This window comes from Schistocerca serialis, chromosome 4, assembly GCF_023864345.2.
Source record: "Schistocerca serialis cubense isolate TAMUIC-IGC-003099 chromosome 4, iqSchSeri2.2, whole genome shotgun sequence".
Classification (NCBI taxonomy): domain Eukaryota; kingdom Metazoa; phylum Arthropoda; class Insecta; order Orthoptera; family Acrididae; genus Schistocerca; species Schistocerca serialis.
In genome coordinates, this window is record NC_064641.1 from 896,323,937 (window position 1) to 896,346,257 (window position 22,321).

Consider the following 22,321-nt stretch of genomic DNA (forward strand, 5'->3'; position numbering starts at 1 on the left):
AGAACGTACATATAAAAGATATTACAGTTTGCTAACTTTTGGAGCCAGTGGCTTCTTGTTCTGGCAGGAAGGTAAAAGGGGAAGGAAGAGAGGTGAAGGAAAAGGAATGATGAGGTTTAGGAAAAGTGGTAGAGTTTGAAAAAGTTGTCCAGAACCTCAGGTCAGGAAAGACTTACTGAATGGGATGAGAAGGAAAGACTAATCTGTCTGGTAAGTCTCCCCTGACTGAATCATTCTTTCTGTCTCATCTCATCCAGTAAGTCTCATGTGACCCAGAGTTCTGTGTGACTTTTCCGAACTCTACCACTTTTCCTAAACCTCCTCAGTCCCTTTCCTTCACCTCACTTCCTTTCCCTTCAATCTTTCTGCCAGAAGAAGGAGCCACTGGCTCCAAAAGTTAGCAAACTGTAATACCTTTTGTATGTGTGTTCTCCTGCTGCTGCTTGATGTGTATTTGACATTCATTTATGAAAATTGGTTGTTAGTTAGTTACTTCCATGTTCCATGGATCATTTTTCACAATAAATCACCATGATGTGGAACGAGTCATTTTACATTCCTAATGCAAATTAATTTGTCATCTATTTGTACTCTAAATATCACTATCTCCCCCCCCCCCCCCTTCCCCCTGCTCTCCTGCGAATGAAAACAAGATATACAGATCCAGCACCATTTACACGTTACAAGCATAAAAATCCTTGAATAGAAGGAGTTGTCAAAGGGAAATGTTTTCAATTTATTTTCATATTTTACCTTGCTGTCTGTTAGACATTTTATATCACTGGGTAATAGGTCAAAAACTTTTGTTGCAGCATTGTGCACCTCTTTCTGTGCTAAAGACAACCTTAATGTTGACTAATGAATGTCATTTTTTCTTCTAATATTGTAATTATGCACCTCATTGTTCCTTTTGAACTGTAGAGGATTATTTACAACAAACTCCATGAGGGAATAAATATACTGTGAAGCAGTAATCAGAATGCCCAACTCCTTAAACATATGTGCACAAGATGATCGTGAGTGAGCACCACATATTATTCTTACAGCATGTTTTTGGGCAAGGAAGATCTTCTTACTTAAAGATGAGTTACCCCGGAGCGTTATTCCGTATGACATTACTGAATGTAAATAAGCAAAATATGTCAGCTTACTGATTTCTCTCTCCCCAAAATTTGGTATAATTCTAAGTGCAAATGTTGCTGAACTAAGTTGTTTTAGGAGTTCCAAAATGTGTTTTTTCCAATTTAAATTCTCATCAATATGGACACCCAAGAATTTTGAAGTTTCCACCCTACATATTATTTCATCACCATGCGTTACACTTATCACTGATGCAGTACCGCTAGAGGTGCAGAAGTGAATATCATGTGTCTTTGTTAAATTCAGGGTGAGACCATTCGCAGAAAATCAGTCAGTGATACTTTTGAGAATTTTGTTCACCATTTCTGTATGTATACTTGGAGTGATTGCAATACTGGTGTCATCTGCATAAAGAACTAATTCTGCATGTTGTAAATTATACAGTAGTTCATTTACATATACGAGAAACAGTAGGGACCTAAGATTGAGCCTTGGGGAACCCCATATGTGATTGCTCCCCAGTCAGAATTATGTCCGTGGATTCTGTTGATTGAATCACCACTAAGTACAACTTTCTGTATTCTTTTGGTTAGATATGTCATGATCCATTGGTTGGCTATACCATCAATCCCATAAACTTCAATTTATCTGGGACTATACTATGATTCACACAATCAATTGCCTTGGATAGGTCACAGAAAACAGCTACTGGTGCTATTTTGTTGTTTAATGCTTGTAAAATCTGGTGTGTGAACATGTAAATAGCATTCTCAGTTGAGCAACCCTTCTAAAGCCCAAAATGTGATTTGCTGAGGATATTATTGTTGCCAAGGTGAAATACAATTCTAGAATACATCACTTCTCAAAAATTTTGGAAAATGATGTCAGCAGTGAAATAGGTTGGTAGTTAACTTACATCTCTCTTATCACCTTTCTTAAAGAGGGGTTTAACAACAGCATATTTTAGTCTCTCTGGAAAATTATTATATGGGAACAAATCTTTAGTACTCTATTGGAAACACCATCAAAACCAGAAGACCTTTTATTCTTGAGAGAATGTGTGACCCTCTTAATTTCAGAAGTTGAAGTTGGTGGTACATTCATATGATGTAATTTTATGAGAGTTACTTCTTCACAAATTGCTGTGATCTTTCTTTTGCACTGTTGATCCCTTTGCTTTCTGCTCTATTTAAGAAATGATTATCAAATACATTTTCTACCTGTGACTAGTCATTTATAACCCTTTCATTCAATTCAACAGTAATGTTATTCTCTTCTGTGGTTGGTTATCCTGGTTGGTTACCCTGTCTTTTACTTCAATATATTCCATATTGCCTTAACTCTGTTGTCAGACATACTGATTTCTGACATTATGTTCATGTTTCTTGATTTTTTACTGACCGTTCTTAGTAATATTGAGTAGTTTCTGTTGTGCAAAACTTCTGCAGGGTCTCTACTTGTTCTTGCCAAAAGATACATTTCCCTTTTCCTTTCACAACATACTTTAATCCCCTTAGTGATCCATGGTCTTTTACATGGCTGTTTAATGTCCCATCTAATTAGCTTATATGGAAAGCTATTTTCAAATACTAACATGAATTTATCATGGAATAGATTAAATTTTATATTGGCATTTGGTTCTTTATAAATTTCATCCCAGATTGTTTATTGTAAAGTACTCTTAGAAACAATTGGCCTTTAGTCATTAATGATTCTGATTGACTTCCACTGAGGTGTATCCACACTGTAAGACACTATGTCATTTATCCTGACTAACTGTGCATCATGATCAGAGAGAGCATTTGTTACTGGGTGAACAGTTATTTTCTTGCTTTGTGCCTCATCAAAGAAAACATTATCAATTAGGGACCTACTGTCTTTATCCATCCATGTTTGAGAGCAAATTTTTGGATCCAAATAATGTTTCCAGATCATTTTTCCTACCAGAATCCTTTAGAAAATCTACAGTGAAGTCACCGCAGCCTATTAATTGCTTGCTGATGTCTGACAGACAGCACAGTAAGGAAGCCAGGTTCCTCATAAATAATTCAAAATTTCCTAGTGGGGATCTATATAATGTTACATTTAAAAGTGAACTGTTTTTCAGCATTAATCCACAAGCGCACACTTCTATGTGCTGATCAGTACAAAATCTGCTTGTGTCAGTGCTTTTGAATTTGTGTTCTGTCCTAATATGTGCAACAACTCCTCCTTTTCCCATATTAATTCTGCATAAGTAAGTTGCTAGACTGTAATCTTTTATATGTAAAATCTACTTATGTCAGTGCTTTTTGATTTTTGTTCTGTCTTAATATATGCAACAACTCTTCCTCTTCCCATATTGGTTCTGCATAAGTAAGCTGCTAGATTGTAATCTTTTATATGTAACTTACCTAACCCTGTGGTTATGTGGTGCTCAGACAGGCACAGGATGTCTATCTTTTCCTATAAATTTAGCAAACAGCTAAGGAACTCTTCTACCTTATTACTCAATTCTCTAATATTGTGGCGCAGCTAACCTTACTTTTCTGTGCATACTTGTGGGGCTCTTCCGTTACAGTGACTTCTTTCGAAACAGGGTGCCTGAAACTTGATTCTAACCTAAAAAAGGTGCCCGCTGACACCAGTAACCACAGGGATCTTGCACTGTGTGATGGTAGGCCCCCGTACTTTTCCTGCAAGAAGTTCAGCCAACCTACCTTTCCCTCTCCCATTCAGATGCAGGCCATGCCTCGTATAACCCCATCTCCCAATTGTAGCAATGGGCGCTGCGCTCATATGAGAATTCATTTTAGTCAGCAATAACCTGCTCAACTCAGAGTCAACACAGCTCACAGCAGTATTATCCCAGAGCTGGTCATGGCACTGCAGGACCTCAATGAAACACATATTTGTGTGTGTAGTTGCTACTCCTATTTTATCCAGGTCACCACTAATGCTATAATTACTGTGCTTGGCCGGGTTATTTAATGCTTCACTTACTATAATGACCTGATCCTTTTTGCCAGAACCTTTCCACATTTTTCCTGTGTCCTCTGTCACCTGGCTAAGGCTAGCACTTGACTTCACAATACTTGTGACCTGGTACCCTGCTCCTAACTTTTTCTGCACCATCTGGTCTACACCCCTCCCATGGCTATTACCTAGCAGCAAGAGTCTTCTCTTCCTACTCTCCCTAGAATCCTGCTGCACCCTACTGTAACCTACAGCTGTATGAGGCTCTTCTCCTCCTACTTCAGGTAACAAGCCAAATTTATTCGATATTGATAGCTCAAATGTAGAAGAAGTTGATGAGCTGTTCCCCTTTTGCCTATTGCTTGTTACCTTTACCGAGTCCCCATGACCTTTTTTGCCCTTCAATCTATCTAGTTCCAATTTTGTGTGATCTAATTCTGCCTGAAGGGCTCAAATCTTTTCCTCCTGTTTAGCAATTTTTTTTTTTAATTTTTTTTATTATTTTTTTTTTATATCATAAGGCAACACCCATACTTATCATGCATTGCAAAACAGATTATATGCTTAAAAACAGAATTAAATTGCTTAACAAGCTTCACACTACATGAATATTCAGTATTTATGAGCAGCAAAAATTGGGCCTACTGTTTATAAAACATAAAAAGTTATTTATTTTTGCTTACAACAGGAACTTAGCACTCACTTAAATTCAGTATCTGTTTATTGTACATGCATTTCTATGAGTATTGGCAACTGTGTACTAAAGTTTACTTGGTTCTTTCTAAGAGACATTTTGTTAGGAAACCTGTTCCTATTTTGCTTTGATAAGATATATTGTGCATTCTTTGGATTCATATTGAGGATATCTTTGGGGATGCAGTGTATGTGTGTGATAGTGGATGTAAGTGTGTTTGACAACATGACGTTAGAACATATCTTGCCCTTTGGAATATCATTTTAATTACATTTACTACAAATTTATTGCATTCATCTCTTTGATTGCCCATTTCAGGCTAGATCACAAAATTTTGGCAATGATCACAAGCTACTTGGAACACAAGAGTCCCGTAGTTGTTACCTGTTAGAGGTTCAACTGTTATCCATAACATTCACACATCATCCTTTATTCAGCCGTGAACATGTGTTGTCACAACAGCTAACCTCATTGTTCAGACAATATGCAGCACAACAGGAACGAGACTCCATCAACAGGCTATTTAGAAAACTAGATGCTTTGCGCAGGGCAAGGGACAGCTGTGTTGCTGCACAAGATGAGTTACCTAATGAAGATAGCCACAAAGAAAGGCTTCAGAGGTAATTAAGAATGTCATTTTCTAATGTCAGTAAAATCAGTAGAAATTGCTGTTTTAAACCTATGATCAATTTCAAGACGTGTGGAAAAATGGGCTAACTGTCAAATGTAAAAGCTTAGAGATCTGTTGCTGGGTATGGGAACTATCAAAATTGACATTGGTCTCACCCCTAAATATCACATTAGGATATTTAGAGATGAGACCAATGTCAATTTTGATAGTTCCTGTACCCAGCAACAGATGACAACAGTTATCTCTAAGTTTTTAAATTTGGGAGTTTGCCCTTCTTTCCCCGCATGTCTTCACTTGCACTTAATATTATAACTAAGAAATTTCCATGTTCATAAAGCACACAGTATACCTTAGAACAGAAATTATAATTATCTGTTACTGTTTTGTCTTCCAGAATAAAATGTAATCATTTTTGCAATTGTCCTGTAGGATAATTTTTTGAGGTGGTGTGGCAAAACTTAGTAAATTATTTATCCTAAATAAATCAATATTAAATTAATTAAACAATGGAAAATCCAGGACAGAACATAATAATAGTATGAAAATGATAGTTGCTACTTACCTAAATAAATGAGCATTTAAAAAAATCAATATTAGATTAATTAAACAATGGAAAATACAAGACTGAACATAACAATATTATGAAAAGGATAGTTGCTACTCACCATACAGCGGAGATGCTGAGTCACAGTTAGGCACAACGAAACTGTCAGAAAGTGAGCTTTTGGCCTACAAGGCTTTTGTTGGAAATAGACAGCACACACACACACACACACACACACACACACACACACATGCAGGTGCAGCTCACACACACATGACTACAGTCTCTGGCTGCTGAGGCCAGACTCATCAACCAGAGACCAGTCATGTGTGTGTGAGCTGTGTTTGCGTAAGTGTGTATATGTTGCCTATTTCCAAAGAGGGCCTTGTTGCAGGCTTTTTGTTGTGCCTATCTATGACTCAGCATCATGAGTAGCAATTATCCTTTTCATAATACTGTTACATTAAATTAATTGATACACTTGATGCAGATGCTTCAAGCATGTTCAATTTTTACCTTTAATTATAATATTATTTATTAATTCCAGACAAACTGTAACACACATTGCTTGATTGTAAGATATCAGAAGGAATTCCATGGAGTTTTGCATCTTTGTTTCAAGTTCAGAGATGTCTACCTTGTTTAAACAAACTGCCAAGATATTTAAGGCATAAAAATTGATACTCATTGGCACTAAAAATAAGCTGTATGTAAACATACACTTGGTTAACACTTCCTATTGAACAAATATATGTCCTGCTCCACCAGCAGTCTGGCAAACTGCCCACAATCTTCCTACTGATTTCAGCTTGCAATATATCTAAGTACTGTAATCATGTTTCTTCATTGATTAACTTTGTAACTGATACATAGGTACTTTCTTAATTCAAGTACTTTTTTACTTGCCTTCGATGAATGTGACTGTTGATGGCTGAAATATACCTGTCCTAGTTAATATCAAGCAATGGAAGCTCAAGGTTAGAATATCAACAATATTAAGAAAAGGATAGATTGCCACTCATCATAAAGATGATCCATTGAGTTACATACAGGAACAACAGAATGACTGTTACACATTATAGCTTTCAGCCAAAGCTTTCCTCACCAAGGAAAACACACACACGTTCATGCAAGAAAGTACACCTTGTGCACACACGGCCACTATTACTGGCAACTCTGACCAAAACACAACTGTAATGTGAATTTCAATCTGAAGTAGGATGGAAGAGAGGGAGAGATAGTAGGGTATGGGTGAGGAAAGAGAAACATGCTGTCTGGTGGGACATGCAGGGACTAGAGACTGCCAGGTGCAGCATCAGGAAGTGGGTTGTGGGGGAAAAAATGGGGACCAGAACAGGAGAGGAGTAGAAAAGTAGAGGAGCAGATAAGAGGAAAGGATGGGTGGGTACATTGGTAGAGGGTGGCACATAAAGAGGGTGAGGGAATGTGAAAATGGAGGAGGTGATAAGACAAGGGCTGGAAACTGTTATGTGGAGGATGTGGGGATAGTAGGTTACCATATGTTGAGACTGGGATAATTTCAGGAGTGGAGAATGTATTGTAAGGATCATTCCCATTTGCACAGTTCAGAAAAGCTGGTTGTGGAGGGGAAGATCCAGATGGCCTGGGTTGTGAAGCAGCCAGTGAAATTGAGCATGTTATGTTCAGCTGTATGTTGTGCCACAGAGTAGTCTGCGACGAAGAGCTCCTCTCCTTTTCCACTTCCTGCTCCACCAGCAGTCTGGCACACTGCCCAAGATCTTGCTACTGGTTTCAGCTTGCAATTTATCTGAGTACTGTAATCATGTTTCTTCATTGATTAATTCTGTAACTGATACATATGTACTTTCTTAATTCAAGTACTTTGCTACTTGTCTTCCGTGACTGAAATATACCTGTCCTAGTTAATATCAAACAATGGAAACTCAAGGTTGGAATATCAACAATATTAAGAAAAGGATAGATTGACACTCACCGTAAAGATGATCCATTGAGTTACACACAGGAACAACAGAATGACTGTTACACATTATAGGTTTCAGCCAAAGCTTTCCTCAGTAAGGAAAACACACACACATTCATGCAAGCAAGCACATCTCATGCACACATGGCCACTATTACTGGCAATTCTGACTGAAACACTGCCCCTGTTTCTCTAGTCCATGCATGACCCACCAGACAGCACTCTTCTCTCCCCCCACACATAACCTGCTATCCCTCGCTTTTCCTGCTCCGCTCCAGATTTTTATTCACATGTCAGCTGCATTCCAGTTGGAGCTGTGTGTGGTAGTCGCCATATGTGTGTGAGGTGTGCTTGCTTGTGTGAATGTGTGCGTGTGTGTGTGTGTGTGCGTGTGTGTGTGTGTGTGTGTGTGTGTGTGTGTGTGTTTTCTTTGCAGAAGAAGGCTTTGGCTGGAAACTATTAGGTCTACAACTTTGCTTCCACCATTTTGCAATAGACAGCAGTAGAGGTAAGTGGGGTTCAGGTGTAAAACAATAAACTTAGGCATCTGTAAACATAATGCCCTAAAAATATTCGTTGATTTGTGATTGCATCGTAAGGTTATTCTCGATTAAGTATGTCAACTTATGTACCCATTTCTCGCCATTTACGGGAAGTTTTAATTTTCTGCTTTAGCATGAAGAGATCTGCAGCTTGTGGCTCTTAAAATGCTGGGTAAGACCAATGGTGAGGGAACTATTAGTGGAAGAATGAGCAGAGAATATTTTCAACACCTTACGAATGGTGATATTGATGTTGAAGACCGGTATAGCGGTGGAACACAGAACGTTTTCGTAGCTGCTTGAAACAGATGATGACAGTCACAGGATATCATTATCGAAAGCAACTGATGCGTTCGAGACCAGCACTGAAACACAAATGGCCACAATACAGCAATAGACACATATAGGTAATTTTGCAGCAGGTCAGTGCTTGACCCCATGTTGCAAAACCTGTCAAAATACACATGGAAACAATGAAATGAGAAGTCCTATCCCTCCCAGCATATTCTCCATACATTGCTGTCTCTGACTACCACCTTTTTTGATCAGTTGCATACAGTCTGGCTGACCAGTACTTCCGATCATATGAACAAGTGCAAAACTGAATTGATTTGTGGATCCCCACAAAGATGCCCAGTTCTTCCGCCATGGGATTCGTATGCTATCCGAAAGATGGGAGAATGTAGTGGCTAGCAATGGGCAATACTATGAATCATAATTTTTTGTAAGTTTTACACAATAAAGCCCTGAACTTTGTGAAAAAACGGCGGAAGCAAAGTTGTAGGCCTAGTATGATGTGTAAAAGTGTTTTTGTTGGGCCTGTTTGCAACTCAACAGGTGAACTTTATGGTGAGTAGCAATCATTCTTTTCCTAATACTGTTGTCCTAAGTAGTGGTGTACTTCATGGAGGTCAGTCAAGTTGATGTTTCCATTTTATGCACAATATTTCAACAACCAATGTAATCATCTTTTGCAGTTGCTGCGAGTTTTGCTGTTATGTGAACTCACTGGCTGGACTCCAATGAGACTGTGAACTATTGTTAGTTTCGTGCCACTGCTTATAGCTGATTGTGAACTGCCCACTATCCTCTATGATGCTCTTTTGTTTTTCCAGAGCCTGCACTGATGTTCGGTGAAATGCACATTCTCTCAGCATCTCCCAGCTCTTACTGACAAGATATCAAGATGAATTAGTTTTACATATGTTCACCTAAATCAGACACCATATTAATGCACCTGCAGCCAAAAGAATTAAGCACTGTGCAAGTGTGGCAATAGTACAAGAGAGAATTTTTTACACATGACAAATGCTAGATGTCAATTCAAAAAATATTTTTCATCTCCATCTTAACATATTGACTACACTCTCTACAGATTCTTGAGAATGGGATGACAATGTGACATACTAACAAATGGAATCAATGTATTTGATAACTCCATGTCAGAAAGCGAAGTTCAAACACTTGCACAAAAACCCAAGACATACTTTGATTCATTTTGTCATTTCTAGTTTTTAACTCTTTTGTTTTGATTTATTTTTTTCTAGTTCTCAGCACTTTTACAACAGGTTTTTTTTTATCATTTTAAAGATTGGAGTTCTGAGATTATTCTTTAGTGTGAAGAGATACTATCTTCAGGACTAAGTAATTTCAAAGTCCTTGCTGAAATTGATTAAACAATGGAAAGCCCAAAATGGAATAACAACAATATGGAAAGGATAGACTGCTACTCACCATTTAGATAATGAGTTGACTAGCAGACAGGCACACTCCACTCCACTCACACATGGCTTCATTGTGCAATGCACCTACAAGTCCTTTCCTCTTCTCTAGTTCTCTCATCTCTCCTCTGCACCCCTACACCTCCTCCAGTCACAGCCTCCCAATGCTGCACTTAGCAGTCCTACCCTATCTTCACTACATCCCTTCATACTTCCACAGGCAGCACTAGCATCTTCGCAACCCCTACCCTAGTATCTCTACCCCTCCTCACCTCGTACCTCTTCCATACCCCCACTATCCAGAGCAGCTGGATTGTTGCTCAGGCAGAGTGACATTTGGGCCTCAGTGCACAGAAACAGTTGCCATGTGTGTGTGAGTCGTTGTGGGAATACGTGAGAATTCTATTTCTGAAGAAGGATGTTGTCTGAAAGTTGATATATTTCTAATATTCCTTTTCTTGTGCCTTTCTTGACTCAATGCCTCCACATCTACATGGCTACTCTGCAATTCACACTTATGTGCCTCGCAGAGGGTTCATCGAACCATTTTCATACTGCTTCTGTACCATTCCACTCTCGAATGGCACGTGGGAAAAAGGAACACCTAAATCTTTCATTTTAGCTCTGATTTCTCTTATTTTATTATGATATCATTTCTCCCTAAGTAGGTGGGTGTCAACAAAATATTTTCGCATTCGGAAGAGAAAGTTGGTGATTGATATTTTGTAAATAGATCTTGCCATAAAGAAAACTGCTTTTGGTTCAATGATTGCCACCCCAACTCGCATATCATATCAGTGAAACTCTCACCCCTATTGCATGATAACACAAAACGGGTTACACTTCTTTGCACTTTTTCGATGTCCTCCGTCAATCCTACCTGGTAAGGATGCCACACTGTGCAGCAATATTCCAGCAGAGGACGGACAAGTGTAATGTAGGCTGTTTCTTTAGTGGGTTTGTCGCATCTTCTACGTGTTCTGCCAACAAAGCACAGTCTTTGTTTCGTCTTCCCCACAATATTGTCTATGTGGTCTTTCCAATTTAAGTTGCTCGTAATTGTAATTCCTGGGTATTTAGTCGAATTGACAGCCCTTAGATTTGTGCAATTTATCATATACCCAAAATTTATCAGATTTCTTTTAGTACCCATGTGGATGGCCTCACACTTTTCTTTGTTTAGTGCCAATTGCCACTTTTCACACCATACAGAAATTCTCTCTAGATCATACTGTAATTGGAATTGATTGTCTGATGATTTTACTAGATGGTAAATTACAGCATCATCCGTAAACAGTCTAAGAGGGCTGCTCAGATCACCACCTAGATCATTTATGTAAATCAGGAACAGCAGACGGCCTATGGCACTACCTTGCGGAACGCCAGATATCACTTCTGTTCTGCTCAATGATTTGCCGCCTATCACTACAAACTGTGACCTCTCTGAGAGGAAATCATGAATCCAGTCACACAACTGAGATGATACTCCATATGCACACAATTTGATTAATAGTCTCTTGTGAGGAACGGTATCAAAAGCCTTCTGGAAATCTAGGGATATGGAATCGATCTGAGATCCCTTGTTGACAGCACTCATTACTTCGTGGGAATAAACAGCTAGCTGTGTTGCAGAAGAATGATATTTTCTGAATCTGTGTTGGTTATGTATCAATAATTCATTTTCTTCAAGGTGATTCATAATTTTCGACTACAGTATATGCTCCAAAATCCTACTGCAAATTGAGGTCAGTGATATGTGTCTGTAATTCAATAGGTTACTCCTATTTCCTTTCTTGAATATTGGTGTGACCTGTGCTACTTTCGAGTCTTTAGGAACAGACCTTTCGTCAAGTGAGTGGTTGGATATGATTGCTAAGAAAGGCAGTATTGTTTCTGCATACTGTGAAAGGAACCTGATTGGTATACCATCTGGACCGGAAGACTTGTCTTTCTTAAGTGATTTGAGTTGCTTTGCAACACCTAAGATATCTAGTTTTATGTCACTCATGCTAACAGCTGTTGTGGTTTTGAATTCTGGAATATTTACTTCATCTTCTTTCATGAAAGAATTATGGAAAACTGTATTTAGTAACTCCGCTTTAGTGGCACCATCATCGGTAACATTTCCATCGCTATCATGCAGTGACGATATTGACTGTTTTTTGCCACTGGTGTACTTTACATATGGCCAGAATCTCTTTGGGTTTTCTACCATATTTTGAGACAATGTTTCATTGTGGAAACTATTAAAAGCATCTTGCATTGACGTCCGCACTAAATTTCAAGCTTCCGTGAAACTTAACCAGTCTTGGGGCTTTTGCGTTCTTCTAAATTTGGCATGCTTTTTTCATTGCTTCTGCAACAGTGTTCTGACATGTTTTGTGTACCGTGGTGGATCAGTCCCATCTCTTATTACTTATGCGGTATGAATCTATCTATTGCTGTCGATACTGTATCTTTGAATTTGAGCCATACCTGGTCTACACTTATATAATTAGCTTGGAAGGAATGGAGAATCTTTCTTAGGAAGGCAGCAAGCGAATTTTTATCTGCTGTTTTAAATAGATATATTTTGCATTTATTTTTAGTGGTTCTGGTTGATACGGTTTTGAGCCTTGCTACGATGACCTTGTGTTCACTAATCCCTGTATCCGTCATGGAGCTCTCTATTAGATTAGGATTATTTGTGACTATGAGGTCAAGTGTGTTTTCGCAACCATATACAATTCGTGTGGGCTCATGAACTAATTGTTCAAAGTAATTCTCAGAGAAAGCATATAGTACAATTTCAGAAGATGTTTTCTGTCTACCACCGGCTTTGAACATGTATTTTCGCCAACAAATCAAGGGTAGATTGAAGTCTGCACCAATTATAACTGTATGAGTGGGATACTTCTTTGTAATGAGATTCAAGTTTTCTTTGAACCGTTCAGCTATTATATCATCTGAGTCAGGGGGTCGGTAGAAGGAGCCAATTATTATTTTGGTACGGCTGTTGAGTATAACCTCTGCCCATAGTAATTCACAGGAACTATCTATTTCAACTTCACTACAAGATAAACTACTACCAACAGACACAAACACACCACCACCTACTTTGTTTGATCTATCCTTTCTGAACACAGTTTGCGCCTCTGTAAAAATTTCAGCAGAATTTATCTTCGGCTTTAGCCAACTTTCTGTTCCTATAACGATTTCAGCTTAAGTGCTTTCTATCAGCTCTTGAAGCTCTGGTACTTTTCTAACACAGCTACAACCATTTGCAACTACAATACCGATTGTTGCTTGGTTGATTCTTGTCGTTTCTTTGCCCTGTACCCATTGAGACTGGAGCCCTTTTTGATCTTTCCCGAGACTGTCTAACCTAAAAAACTGCCCAGTCCGCACCACACAGCCCCTGCTACCCGTATAGCCACCTCCTGTGTGTAGTGGACACCTGACCTATTTAGCGGAACCCGAATGTTGTGAGTAGCAATCTGTCCTTTCCATATTGTTGCCACATTGGTTATTGTCATAAGAAGTTAGTTTTCCTCATGCATTTCTCAATGTCTCTAAGACTATTGATTTCTTAATGGTATTTTAGCTTCCAGATATCACTTCCCCTGTATACTCTGTATGTGTGAACAGCTTTTGTTACTTTTCTTTAGCTATACTATTTCTATATGTCTGTGTGCTTGAGGAACAACTATTCTTGACTTACAAAGTCCTAAAGTGCCTTGTTATTTGAGTTTGTAATTTATTTCCAGTGAATGCCATTTAGCATCACTAATAATTAATTACCAATTATAGCATTAAAATCATTCCTTGTTAGCATACAGACTTTTTAATCTGTCTCTCTTATGAACTTCTGAAGATATTTTCTAAAATTGTTCTCTCTCTCTCTCCTTTTCACCCTTTTTCTGATATATACACATCAATAATGGTAAGTTACCTTCTGTCACTTATGTATCTTGTCACTTATGCATCTTCCTGGCCATCCAAAATACAAAACCACTCATCTAATTCAGGTTCATTGGCAACATCTGTTTACTTTGGAATTAGGATCAAGAGATCCTATACTTATTCTTCAAATATTCTGCATGTACCCTCCAATCCATTTTACTTAGCTCTCTTCTCATCAGTGAACTAGCTTCCAGGATATTGACATATACTTACCTGATGGCTTTATGGATCCTCTTTCCATATTACATCAACCAGTCACCAATAATACATCCACTATCATATCTTCAGTACTTCAAATACTAAAATAGTCAGCCACTACAGTTTTGCTACATGCAGACATCACATCTTGAACAGTAAGCTGTTCCTGTCGGAACATGCTGAAAGTGTTGCCAATGTCCTGACAGAAAGATACTTAGCTTCTAAATCTGGTACACAAACATAAATCCCATACAATATCTCTCCTTGCTCCTGATATTCCACTGAGTAATCAGTCATAAAGGGCACCCTCATTTTTTACAGTATCACTCAGGGTGGGGACAGCTGAACAGTATCCTGTGTCAGACCTTAAAGTTACATTTCATCATGCTCTCAAATGACAGATACCCCTCCAAAGCCATTTTTGCTATGTTCTGGTATACCTGTGTCCCAGGTGTAACTGCCTTGAAGCAACTACCACAACGCAGGTCCTCATTAGATGCGTTCGTTTGTTGTTTTGATTTTGTTTTAGTCAAATAGACCAGTCTTGTTTTTAATGTTGCGTTTTACTCTGTTAATGCTGATTATAGCAACCCTTTTTTCATATCATCAGACATTATTTTATTCCACAAGTAAGTAAAACTTGTGCATTAGCAGTAGGTACTTAGTTCTAGGTAGACTATGAGGGCATTCCAGTTTTTTCCAGTAGTAAACTTTTAGTTTTAGGGTGTATTTTGGTTCAATTGTTAATTCATCCTGATCCACATTTCTGTCAATTATTGTCCACTGGTTGTCAGCACTGCTCTGTCATCTGTCTTTCCCTTCTGTTTCCTTCTAAAATTCCCAAATTCTACTTAGTGCTCTCTGGGTACCAACTAAAAGTGCTGATGATCTAAAGTATCTATGTCTTCTGTTAGTATTTCATTAAACACAAAATGGTAGTAAGGTAATAAGTCAAGCATTGTGATTGCTGAATAATCTGTTCATGTCAGTTGAAAATGTTAGTGAAATATTATGCTGATGATCTTCATTGAGCTTGGGTCTGCAGCTATGACAAATTGTTTAAAGGATTTTATGCTGCTTGCAGCTACAGGCTGCAAATAATTCAAACAAGTATTATGTTAGATGATTAAATTAATCAAAACATAGCCAGAAAAATGTAGTCTGTGGTTTCTCAATTTCTGTATATGGAAGGAATGAGAAGAATATTTAATAACTGTATTGAAAAGTTTACCCAGTAAGTAATCCTCTGTGATTTGCAGAATGTAGTGGCTCTGAGCACTATGGGACTTAACTTCTGAGTTCATCAGTCCAGAATGTAGTGTAAACACAAATAAAATATATAAATAAACTTAAAACTAAAAAAATACATTATTTTGCAGATAAAATTGCAAATAAGTTCTCAAAGGTGAACATAAAAAGTAAAACATTTTTGAAATTGTATATATTGTGTCTCATAAACATCTTGAAGTGTTTTTACAGACAACATCAGAGTTTGAAATCAGTTTTATTAATTTTGTTTTAAACAAGTAACTTGGCATTAAAGTTGTGTTAATAAATACACAGGAAAGAAAAAATATACTGAATGTCATCTCTTTTCCTCTAGATACAAAGAAGAGATCCTGCAAACACAGTTAAAACTACTTGAGGAGGGTCGTGCATGCCGTCACCTGCTAGCTCGTATTTTGTCACTGTGGAAGGATTTACGCACCTTGCGTCAGTTACAAGGTTACAGCTGCACACCGCTACAGCTGCGAATCATGTGCCACCCACCTGGTGACAGAGAAAAGGAGCAGAGGGAGTGGGAGCATAGGCTGCACATCTGGACTAAGGAGCTGTTATCTGAAAAACTGAAAAGCCAGGGTCAGAGTGGCAACACCCAGCAGAAAATGGTAAGAATATTGCATTCAGTGTTTCTTCTTTTGTTCGAGATTTAGGACAATTATAATTTTTAAAATGAATGTGTGGAATAGATAAAGTCCGTATTATTTAATTTCAAAATGAAATGGACACCTTTAAATCAGTTTTTGTGGTTAGTGTATTTTGATTAAAACTCATTCATGATGACAATTAACCAGAACTTTTTTTTAATTTTGCATGTCCACAAACCATGAACTTTTTTCCAGTGGCTCAATACTGAGCTGCATCACCAAATGTTCATCTAGTGAGGTGATGAAGTGATAAAGACACAGCAATTGTACTTAAGAGGATGGTAATTTGACTCCCCATCTGAACACATATATTTAGGTTTTCTGTGGTTTCCATAAATTGCTTATGGCAAATTCTGGGAGCATTGCTTTGAAAAGGACATGGCCAGTTTTTTCACCATTCCTTCCCAATCCAAGCTTGAGCTCCATCTCTAGTGATCCATCATCAATAGAACATTTAATTCTTAATCTTCCGTTCTCCCTATAGATTTTCAAAGATGTATTGGAATGGAGAAGACCTGATCATAGTAACAGCGGATGTCATCTTCATCCTTCAGACTCCATGTTCAAGGTTGCTCTGTATTGTCTCCACATGTACTCATAGCCGACTGAGCATTCTTTTAAGTCTTCTGTGCAGATTTGAGCCAGTAGGCTTATCCTCTTGGAATGGATATCAACTTGGAACTTTTCCACTAAGCTTTTATGAAAGTCTTGCTCAATTTTAATCATTGTGGTATGTCAAGAGTGTCTCCTGCTCCATTTGTGACATGCCTTTCATTAATGGTGTGCTATAATTTCTTGCTGTATTCAGTAACTGCTCATTTCATAACTGGAGCAGAAGCGGCTATTGTTTAATTCAGTTTAACCGTAGGTGTGATCCCCATGCAAACAGTTATTATTCAGCTATACTCAATACGGTGTGAAGGAGATTGGTTTAAAATGTATGGAAGTAAGGGGTAAAATGATCTTTAAAGTAGTGGTCTGGGTGAATTTATGAGATACTCAGATTTTAGGCTGAAATTGTGAGGAGAAGTAAAACATTTCAAGGCCTGTAGAGCAATCATCTTTCATCTTTCTCTTGAATGATTACAGTGGAGCAATAAGTGTAGTGTATCATTAGGCTATCTACATTTACATTACTACTCTTCAATTCACTCTTAAAAACTTGGCAGAGAATTCATCAAACCACTTCCACATCATTTCTCTGCCATTCCACTCTTGACTATCACATGGGCAAAATGAATGTCTAGATCTTCCTTTGCATACAATGATCATTTCTCCCTATGTCAGTGGGAGTCAACAAAATATTTTCATGTTTGGTAATGAAAGTTGGTGATTGAAATTTTCGTGAAAAGATCTCGCAGCAACAAAAAAGGGTTTTATTTAATGACTGGTACCTCAACTTATGTATCATTTCCATGACACTCTCTCCCCTTTTTCATGATAGTACAAAATGAAGGGGAAGGGGAAGGATCTCATAATGCACAGCAGTACTCCAGAAGAGGTCAGACAGACATAGTGTAGGCAGTTTCTGTAGTCCAGAATGAGATTTTCACTCTGCAGCGGAGTGTGCGCTGAAATGAAACTTCCTGGCAGATTAAAACTGTGTGCCCAACTGAGACTCGAACTCGGGACCTTTGCCTTGCGCGGGCAAGTGCTCTACCAACTGAGCTACCGAAGCACGATTCACGCCCGGTACCCACAGCTTTACTTCTGCCAGTATCTCGTCTCCTACCTTCCAAACTTTACAGAAGTTCTCCTGCGAACCTAGCAGAACTAAGGCAAAGGTCCCGAGTTTGAGTCTCGGTCGGGCACACAGTTTTAATCTGCCAGGAAGTTTCAGTTTCTGTAGTACCTGCCAATAAAACAGAGTCTTTGGTTCAGTCCCTGGACAACATATTCTGTGCGGTGGTTCCAATCTAAATTGTTCATAATTGCAATACCTAAGTATTTACTTGAATTGATATGATTTAAATTCTTGTGATTCGTCATGTAACTGAAAATTAGTACCCATTTGGAGGACTTCACACTTTTAATTTTTAGGGCCAATTGTTACTTTTTATACCATACAGATATCTTGTCTAAATCATTTTTCATTTGGTTTTGATCTTCTGATGACTTTAACTAGATGGTTTATGACAGCATCACCTACAAAAACATCCAAGAGGGCTGCTCATGTTGTCTCATAAATTATTTGTATAGATTAGGAAGAGCAGTGGGCCTGTAACACTTCCTTGGGGAACACCAGATATCATTTCTGTTTTACTCTATGACTTTCCACAAGTTACTACAAACTGTGAACTTTCAAACTGGAAATGATGAATTCAGTCACTTAACTGTGACTTTACTACACAGGCACACAATTTGGTTAGAAGTCACTTGTGAGGAACAGCATCAAAAGTCTTCTGGAAATCTAGCAGTATGGAGTCAATTTGAGATATCTGTTAATAGAACTCATTACTTCATGTATAAATAGAACTCATTACTTCATATGAATAATGAGCCAGTTGTGTTTCACAAGGATGATATTTTCTGAGTCCATGCTGACTGTGTGCAGTCGAGTGTTTTCTTCACAGCATTTCATAATATTCAAACATAGTATGTATTCCACAGTCTTAATTCAAATTTATGTCAGTGGTACAGGTCTGCAATTCGTTGGATTACTTCTGTTTGTTATCTTGTCTGTTGATGTTACCTGTGCAGTTTTCCAATACTTAGTTATAGATCCTCCATTAAGCAAGTGATTGTGTATGATTGTAAAATATGGAGCTGTTACATCAACATATTCTGAAAGGAACCTAAGTGCTATGCTATATGGATCAGAAGACGTGCCTTTGTTAAGTGACTTAAGCTGCTTTGCTATACCAAAGGTATCTTCAAAGTTATTTGTGTTGGCAGCTGTTCTTGATACGAATTGTAGAATATTTACTTTATCTTTTTTGGTGAAGGGATTTTGGAAAACTGTGCTTAGTAACCCCACTTTGTTGACTATCAAAAAGGCTTTATTGCTATCACAAAGTTAAGGTATTGATTGTGTCTTGCAGGTAGTGTGCTTCACATACAACCTGAATCTCTTTTGATTTTCTGCCACATTTCGAGACAGAGTTTCATCGTGGATATTGTTAACAGCATCTCACACTAAAGACTGCACTAAGTTTGGAGCTTCTGCAGACATCACAGACCTTGGAGATTTTACGATCTTTTAAATCTGGGGTGGTTTCTTTGTTGCATTTGCAAAGGTGTCCTGACCTGTTTCATGTAGAATGTGGGCTCTGTTCTGTCCCTTATAAATTTATGTGGTAAGAATCTCTCAACTGCCATCAGTACTATTTCTTTGACTCTAAGCTACATTTAGTCTCTGCTTACTTAGTTAATTTGGAAGGAATGGAAACTGTCTTTCTGGAAGGCATCGAGTGAATTATTCTGAATTATTGCACAGTTCCTATTATTATTATTATTATTATTATTATTATTATTATTTTCTATGTCACAGTGGTTTCGAGCCTACAAATACATGATTTCTTTAGTCATTATTATGATCATCATAACCATTATTTCAACACTTCCCTGCTTTAGCACCATATGCTTCCTTAGACCTTTGGATGACAGAAGTCACTCAGTGGTTAAAGCAAGAGTGAGGTTTCAATCCCTGACAGACATTTAGATATAGGTTTTCCGAGGTTCCATAAATTGATTGAAGTAAAAATTGAATGGTTCCTTTGAGAAAAAGATGATCACTGATTTCCTTCCCCAACCTTGTCCTATATGAGCTTGCATTCCATTTTGAATGACCTCATTGTTAGTGGAACATTAAACCTTAATCTTACTTCCTTTTCATCTTGGATCATGGAATTAGCAGAGTCATAAAAACTGAAAATATGTATTAATGATATCTTATGATCTTTCTTAGGTTGTCCACATGGACATCTGATAACAGTTTTCAGGTTGTATGCAGTTTTGGCAACAATCAGAGGTGCTGTTTACAGGATATGTCCATGTCAGTACAACTAGTGTTCAGTTTTTTTTTTTTGCCTATAGTGTGAGCTGGTATGCGTCTACTGCATACTGGTATTCATCACAAGATGAAGTAGATAAATGCTGATTACCCAAAGCAGCATATGTGTTACCATAGAACGGAAGTGTTTTGATTTGCCATCATGATGACCAGATTGTAGAGCATGGCCTAAGTATGTTCCACAGCAAGTCTTGTGTGATGTGGTCTATAATTGAAATGAACATCTGTTGTGTCTCCAAACACAATAAAAGACACGGTCATAAAAAAAAAAAAAAAGAAAATAACTATTTATTATGTTATGGCATGACAGCATGATAATTCAGTTTAAGCACATGTACAAGCCCAGTGGTACGTACAGACTTCTTGACGCACACAGGCTGCAAGCCAGAGCCAGTGCATGGGAATATAAAGAGTGTTGGCTGCTGGCTACTGGTTACTGGCTACTGACTACTGGCTACTGGTTGCTGCAGGTGATTGAGGCACCAGACCATGATCTGTGCCCTCTGGTTGGTGCCTAGAGTAGCCTTACAGTATGCTACTCAAGCTGCGTGGTGCACGCTGCAGTAAGAGTGGTGAAGGTTACTACACATCTCCTTCCTTGGGGGAAGAGCAATGAGATGCCCATTCCTCTGTGACATGTGGGCGGATGACTCATTCATAGTACAGTTCCTTGTCCATGTGGCAGCAGTAGAGGGAATGCAGTCCTGTGCCTGCCTCCCCTCCAGGAAATGCCAACAGATGGAACTGGAACCCTAGAGGCAGGGCCTGGGCAATGTAACAGTTGTCACTAGGTGCCATAAGCTGGGTAGCTGTGATGTATATCTACCTCTACAATGATACTCTGCAAATCACATTGAAGTTCCTGGCAGAGGGCTTATCAAACCACCTTCACAATAATTTTCAATTATTCCAATCTCATTCAGGGCACCTGTATCTTTACATGCAAGCTCTGATTTCCCTTATTTTATTATGGTAGTTGTTTCTCCCTATGTAGGTCAACATCAACAAAATATTTATGCATTCAGAGGAGAAGACTGGTGACTGAAATTTTCTGAGAAGATTCTGCCGCAATGAAAAACACCTTTGTTTTAATGATGTCCACCCCAAATCGTATATCATTTCAGTGACACTCTCTCCCCTATTTCGTGATAATACTAAACATGCTGCTCCTCTTTGAACTTTCACAATCTACTGTCAGTCCTGCCTGGTAAGGATCCCACACCACACAGCAGTGTTCTAAAGAGGACGGTCGAGTGTAGTGTAGGCAGTCTCTTTAATAGAACTGTTACATTTTCTAAGTGTCCTGCCAATAAAACACAGTATTTGATTAGCCTTCCCCATGACATTTTCCGTGTGTTCCTTCCAGTGCAGTTGTTAAAATTATTTAATTGGCTAGATAAAAAATCTACTCAGCAAGCAGCAGTAGAACACACATAAAAGACTGTTGTGGTTGGCAAGCTTTTGGAGCCAGTGGCTCCTTCTTCAGGCAGAAGATTGAAGGGGAAGAAAGAAGGATGGAGAAAAAGCACTGGAGAGGTCGAGGGAAAAGGGTAGATTTCAGGAATGTCACCCAGAACCATGGGTCAGGAGAGATTACCGTATGGGATGAGAAGGAAAGACATTGTTGGGGACTGTATTGGACGAGATTTGAAAATTTAGTTGTTCATAATTGTAATTCCTAAGTATTTAGTTGAATTTATGGCCTTTAGATTTGACTGATTTATCCTGTAACTGAAGTTTCACAGATTCCTTTTAGCACTCATATGGATGTCCTACCACATTGCATTATTTAGGATCAGTTGCCAATTTTCACACCATACAGTTATCTTTTCTAAATTGTTTTGCATTTTTTTATCTTCTGATGACTTTACTATTCAATAAATGACAGTGTCATCTGCAAACAACCTAACACGGCTGCTCAGATTGTCTCCTAAATCCTTCATATAGGTAAGGAACAGCAAAGGGCCTATAACACTACCTTGGGGAATGCCAGAAATCACCTCTGTTTTACTTGATGACTTTCCACCAGTTACTATTAACTGTGACCTCTCTGACAGGAAATCATGAATTCAGTCTCCTATCTGAGACAGTACTCCACAAACACGCAATTT

General features: G+C 38.3%; 1 protein-coding gene across 1 annotated transcript in view; it reads left to right on the top strand.

Annotated features, from left to right (window-relative positions):
- LOC126473567 (coiled-coil and C2 domain-containing protein 2A) overlaps positions 1-22,321 on the top strand; it is a 574,642-nt gene that overhangs the window by 256,225 nt on the left and 296,096 nt on the right. Inside the window, exons 10-11 of the mRNA XM_050100701.1 lie at positions 5,048-5,349; positions 15,874-16,159. Of these exons, the coding sequence (XP_049956658.1) occupies positions 5,048-5,349; positions 15,874-16,159 (588 nt within the window). The remainder of the gene's footprint in view (positions 1-5,047; positions 5,350-15,873; positions 16,160-22,321) is intronic.